At 32.0% G+C, this 6,499-nt stretch overlaps 1 protein-coding gene and 1 long non-coding RNA gene across 3 annotated transcripts; one reads left to right on the forward strand and one right to left on the reverse strand.

The window, feature by feature from the left end:
* The first annotated feature begins 1,777 nt into the window (after positions 1 to 1,777).
* On the forward strand, positions 1,778 to 2,653 carry LOC131655150 (kunitz trypsin inhibitor 5-like). The gene has a single exon (XM_058925054.1). The coding sequence runs from the start codon at positions 1,936 to 1,938 to the stop codon at positions 2,548 to 2,550; it is 615 nt and encodes a 204-aa protein (XP_058781037.1). The 5' UTR covers positions 1,778 to 1,935; the 3' UTR covers positions 2,551 to 2,653.
* Positions 2,654 to 4,861: 2,208 nt separating this feature from the next.
* LOC131655151 (uncharacterized) lies at positions 4,862 to 6,201 on the reverse strand. Of its 2 annotated transcripts, XR_009299668.1 has the most exons (4): positions 6,041 to 6,201; positions 5,667 to 5,882; positions 5,159 to 5,499; positions 4,862 to 4,998 (listed from the first exon to the last, which is right to left on the reverse strand). It is a non-coding gene; the product is annotated as an uncharacterized LOC131655151 (long non-coding RNA). The 2 variants fall into 2 exon arrangements; XR_009299667.1 differs by having other exon boundaries at positions 4,871 to 5,499.
* Positions 6,202 to 6,499: the final 298 nt, after the last annotated feature.

Raw genomic sequence — 6,499 nt, forward strand, 5'->3', positions numbered from 1 at the left:
GTTTTAATCACTTATTTCAAAACAACTTATTTTCAGAATCACTTATTTTAAGCGCTTTTTCTAAATCGAACCCAAACCAATTCCCCCCCAATTTCGACTTTGCTTTTAGTTAATAAAATCAAGAATCCTTGCGATACGACTCGAGCCATTGTCGTTGTACTACGTTTTACAAATTAACTCGTTTTTGACCCGCGTGCGACAGCGGATCAATTACCTATTGTAAACAACCCATATGCTTATTATAAATATAGACTGCATGTGATCTCATTCGACACGGATTTGGATCACCTGCTGCCCTCTCTCTACTGCTCTCTCTCTTGCTCTCTTTTTGTCTCTATCTCTCTCATCATTTTTTCTCTCTCATCTTTACTACTTCATTTTTTTTCAATTTCTCTCTCTCTTAACACTCACAAAGTTGGAGCTGCACTGCTGCTGGGCAGCAGAGGATCCAATTCCCATTCGACACGAATTTGGATTCTCGGTAGCAGGAACAGTAGCAGCCAATTTTGCAGCAGCATAATAACCATTGGATTGATTAAAATTAATGAATTTGAAATCCAATCATTTATATTCCAAAGCTATCTTTTATTTCTTTAATTGTTATTATAAATTAATTAAATATTACTTATTTATAATGCAATATTTTATTTTACAAATTTATCCATAACTAATTTTATAGAAAAATAATTACTGATTAATATATTTAAATTTCAAAACATATTTCTAGTAGAATTCAAAATTAAATATTAATTTTAAAATAATTAAATATATTATGTAAAAAACAATAATATTTTTTTTTATCAAAAATGTGTTTCGTTGGTACTCGACACATATTAGTATTCTATGGTGTCATGCATTTTCAATAAATATTAAGTAAATAATACAAATGAGAAAAAAATTAAAAACTTATTTTCAATAAATATTAAGTAAATAATATGAATGAGAAAAAAATTAAAAACTTAGGAAAAATATTTTAATAAAAAGATATTAAATAAAATTGGATAGCTATAATATATTAATCAGGAATTTATTTTTTCTATAAAGTTAGTTTTGAGTAAATTTGTAATAAAAAGTAAATAAAATTATAAATATATAATATTTAACCAATTACATTTTAAATAAATATTAAATAAATAATAAAAAAGTTGAGAAGAAAAATGAATAAATAAATTGGGAAGAATATTTTAGTAAAAAATGAATAATTTTAATTTTACAAAATTAATTATGAATAAATTTGTAAAATAAAAAATTGAGCTAAAAGTATACAATCACTCACACAACCACACTTTCGATACAATGAAATATTTTGAAAGAAACCAATGGATATTGAGCTAAAGAGTATATGCTTGCAATTTGTATCCCTCCGAAACCTACAAATGAAGTTCAACAAGGGAATTCATTGCAATAATCATACTGTAATCAATCCATTACCTATTGTAAACAGCTAATATATATAAATATATATCATTTGTGACCTCATTTAACACACAATTATTCATATAAACATACTTTCAATAAATACCACTATGCATATATGTGCCAGGGTTTTATTCACGAGTTCACGTGACACAACCCCACTGTCCCCAGTCCCTATGCTGTCAAAGTGTTCTTCAATTTCACCGACGAAACTCTCAAATTTTATATTAAAGAAACCCCCGCATGGTGCTCATGTTAAATACTATATAACAACTTGTTTTCGTAGTTATCACTTCCCATGACTAATAACAACACCGTACCGTTGTTTATACTACTCTATTCTGCACAAGGTGTGCTACTACTGCCATTTTATATATCATCTCATCGCACATTCCCATAAACATGGCAAAGTTAAAGCTTATCCATTATTGTATATCTCTATATAAACAACCATCTACTTAACTCAAGAAACACACAACACAAACACCATAAGCCACAAACAAAAACAATCAAGAAACAATGAAATTCATTCCACTCTTTTGCTTCCTCTCTCTCTTGGTCTTGCTCAACACATTGCCACTACAAGGAGCTGAACCAGAGGCAGTACTAGACAAACAAGGCAAGCGTCTAAAACCAGGAAAAGGCTACTACGTGTGGCAGTTTTGGGCCGACAACATCGGAGGCTTAACATTAGGCACAACAAGAAACAAAACATGTCCACTTGACGTCATTCGTAACCCCAAAGCAATCGGTTCGCCAGTGTACTTCTCTGCACCAGGCCTTACATACATTCCAACTCAAACTGATCTCACCGTTGAGATTCCGATCGTGGGGAGTCCTTGCAAGGAGTCAAAAGTGTGGAAGCTTTCAAAGGAGGGATCTGGGTTCTGGTTTGTGAGCACTGGCGGTGTTGATGGGGATGTTATTAGCAAGTTCAAGATTGAGAAACTTGAAGGAGACATTGATGTTCCTATCTATATCTTGAAGTTCTGTCCTTCTGTTCCTGGTGTTTTGTGTGCTCCTGTTGGAACTTTTACGGATACTGATGGAACTAAGGTTTTGGCTGTTGGTGATGATCTTGAACCTTATTATGTTAGGTTTCAGAGGGTTTCAGCTTTTCCTCAAGAGATTTGAACTGTGTGTAACTCTAGTTTGACCTTGTTTTGATTTTGTGCTTGGTAGTAAAATGGGTTGAGTCATAATAAGCTACAGAATGAGTACTTGTTTTCTGTTTTAAGATTTGCCACTTTGTTTTTTTTTTTTCTCTAGTGTGTGAAATGAAATTTAACCTTTTATTACCCATACAATCTGTCTCAGATCTCGTTGGAAATTTCACATGTGAACAAAATAATAAATACAAAATATAGTATAAATTAAGTTATTGAACGTGTACCATGGTGGTTTGATTTTCCATTGTTAAAACACTAGTAACAAACTCGTGGATTCGCACGGGTTCTCGTACGGGATACGCATTTGTTTTATATGTATATTTTTTGAATATTTTTTAATGGAAAAATGTCTGGTACTCGTGACAAAATAATAATTAAATGTATAGAAAAATGTCTGGTACCCGTGAAAAAATAATAATTAAATGTATAGAAAAATGTCTGGTACTTGTGAAAAAAATAATTGAATGTACAGAAAAATATCTGGTTCCCGTGAAAAAATAAAAAATTCAATATATTAATCAATAACTTCATGTTCTCATTAATATTCAATATTTTGATCAATAATTTGACAGTCTCGTTAATATTCAATATTTTGAACAATCACTTCACGTTCCCGTTATAATTATTTTAATTTGGTGTTATAAAAAAATAAAAATTGGTGAACAGAAAAAATGATCAATAATTTGACAGTCCTGCTAATATTCAATATCTTGCTTTTCTTTTACTTTCTTTTACTTCTCTTTGATATAAGTATTGATTGGTGAACATAAAAATATAAGATTGATCTGCAACTTCCAAGTATTGATTGGTGAACATAAAACTAATTGGTGAATCAATTTTCACTATATTATAATAAGATTGATCTACATCAATTTGGACTATGATTTAAAATATTTTAAAAAACTCAATAGTCAGTAGTATAACTCAAAAGTTTTACTTTTTTTTTAATTGTACAAAAAATATTAAAACCCGTGCGTTCGCACGGATATACGCACGGATATTAATATGATTGCTCGTGCGTTCACACGGTACTGTTGTGTTATCCGTGCGTTCACACGGTACTGATTTGTTACCCGTGCATTCACACGATATTGATATGTCACCCGTGCGTTTGCACGGATACTTGTGATACGCACGATTTTGTTTATTTTATTATTTATTTAACAAAACCAATAAACTTTTGATTTTTATAAAAAAAATTAGTGGTGTCATTCCACTCCTTCTTAAAAGAATAAGTTGTAGGTATGTACGATATGATTTAAGAAATTGAGTAAAATAAGTTAGGTATGTATGATATGATTTAAGAAATTCATTTACTCAATTTAAAAAAGTAATTCACATGTAAGTAGTTTATTGAAAAATGTAAAATGGTTATGTATTGAAACAATAATCATTTATAATTTTCAGCATACATACTGTGAGATCAAATGTCATAAAACAGCTTGAAGCAATAACATATATTTTTTTGAAACAACTAAGAAAAATACCATTAAAATAAACAACCGCACAAGTAGTGCAAACATACACCATCATCCACTATTAATACACCTCAAAACTAAGTCAAACAAACTAAGGCCAAGCAACAGAACCACCTGTATAACTCCAAGAGCCAAAAGACAAACTATCCTAAAACAAAAGCAAGACACGAAGTAGAAAATTACATGGCAGATAAATAACATTATCACAGACTGCAGGACATAAGAATACAACAATAAACAATTTAATCTCAATCTAACTAAAAGACCTCTCGACCCTTAGCATCAAAATTCATGTTATCGGGACTACCGCGTCCCACAACCATCAAGCACTCCTCCTTAATAACTAACTTTCAGAAGCGCGGACGCTGAAGCACACTCGAGGCGAAATGATCGATAGCACGCGAGAAACCAGCAACCAAAGATTTTTAAAAAGGAACAACCTGCAATAGAACCAGTAATGACAGACTCAGAAAATATACCTTCTGCAGTGCCTAATACAACCGATCATAGATGCAAACGACGCTCCGGACTATCAAAAGCTGAAAATCCACCTAACGCGCCAACAAAACCAACAGCACATCAGAGAAACTTCATCGGTCGGACCAACTCCCACATCAGCTCAGCCACGACGAATCACCTGATGGATCCACAAACTTCCACAATTAAGATATTATGTATTATGAAAATTGAATCATTTATATGAATGAAGTATATATGAAAATGGATATGTATTATATTGTATTATATAAGTTAAATTAGAATAAGTATATAATTAGTTTAGAAAAGGACAGGATATGAAATCAAGGTCGCCATTACTGATACAAAAACTCGAAATCAAGATCGCCATTACTAATGCAAAAACAATGATACCCTGCATAAAACAATGACACATGAACCAGCATTCTCTCACTCTTCGCAAGCTGCTTCATTTCATCCTGAGAAAAACACATGCAATTTTATTTAGTATAATCCTCTTAGTTGTACTAAATTCAATCATTCATCAACAACGCGTTTTTGAATCAATCACGTTCAATCGGAGATTACTGGTGCTGTCAAATAACAGCTATAACATAACTATAGCAGAATTGAACAAACCGCTAAATTTCGCTATTCGCGTTTGAGATTATTCACAGTAACTGTCACAGAATTCGTTCGCTGCAAGTCTTTCATAATATCAAAAACTTTAGATTCAATATAATACATCAAGCAATGCATGCCAGAGGCAAAAAAAGCATACCAAGAATTCAGCAACCTCCCTTGCCTTCAAGTGCTTGTTGAAACCAAGATCAAATTCCATTTCAGCATCATGTTTTAACCTACAAACAGAGAAAACAATATCCGGGCGAGAATGAGTGAGGTATAGTAGCTTACCAATGATCATAAGACTTAATGTGCATTCGCCACTCATATGTTTCTTCTTCACCGTCGAAACACACCTGAATCCAAAAATCGCACCCACACAAATCAAATATCACAGATCTAAAATCGAAAAAAATTGTTTACCCTAATCTTAAAAATCATACTCAGAATCATAATAACCTAACAACCCTAATTTTTGTTTACCCAAAAATTCTGAAAGAATCATAGGAAATAGAGAAGCTACCTTTGCAAATTCAGCGTAAATTCTGGTTGTTCTTCTGCTTCGGTAGCGATGTGAATATGTTATGAGCTTTCAAACAGAAACCAAAAACCGCACCCACACAAATCAAATATCACAGCTTTGAAACAGAAAAATATTGGGATTAGGGTTTCTCAAATAGCACAGATTTGAAACCGCCGCGAATCTCCCCCCTTTTAGCTTGAGCCAACACCATTAAACCTAAAACAACAAAAACTAAATCAAAATCTAAATCACCAAATCAAAATCATCAAAATAAACTGTAATAACAATTTATGGGTATGCAGAAGAAGAAGATTTATCGTTTAAAATCAAATATTTGTGAGTAATAATAGAGGTTGACGACGAAGAACAAATACCATCGAAATCCGCTTCATTTGAAAGTAGAAACCATCACACCAAAATTGCCGAAACATTTTGAAGAAGAAGCAGAACGATATGATGGATGAGGAGAGAAAAATAAGGTCAAATTTTGTGATTATGAAAATTAGGGTTTGTCGTATAAAGAGAGATGAAGAAAGAGAAGAGAAGAGAGTTATTAGAAGAGATGGAAGCAAAGCAGATAAAAATCAGTATGAGTAAAGAAATAAAAAGCTATCCACGTGGATAGTGTTAGTGTTGAGTATTTGTAAAAAGGGCAAAAAGGTAATTGGTAGAACATCCAATTTTCTTATATGATAGATAACTCATCTAATGCTCTTGCTAATAGTTAGTTAATATTGTTGTATTTTCTTTTAATTAGTTGTTTTTTTAAAAGCAAATAGAAGATATAAATAATAACGAAGACACTAAGGTCAAAACTACAAATCAGGAGGGTT

Source organism: Vicia villosa, linkage group LG3 (assembly GCF_029867415.1).
Source record: "Vicia villosa cultivar HV-30 ecotype Madison, WI linkage group LG3, Vvil1.0, whole genome shotgun sequence".
Taxonomy (NCBI): domain Eukaryota; kingdom Viridiplantae; phylum Streptophyta; class Magnoliopsida; order Fabales; family Fabaceae; genus Vicia; species Vicia villosa.

Excerpts from the sequence above, each read along its gene's own strand:
- LOC131655150 (XM_058925054.1), top strand. The coding sequence starts at position 1,936 with ATGAAATTCATTCCACTCTTTTGCTTCCTCTCTCTCTTGGTCTTGCTC.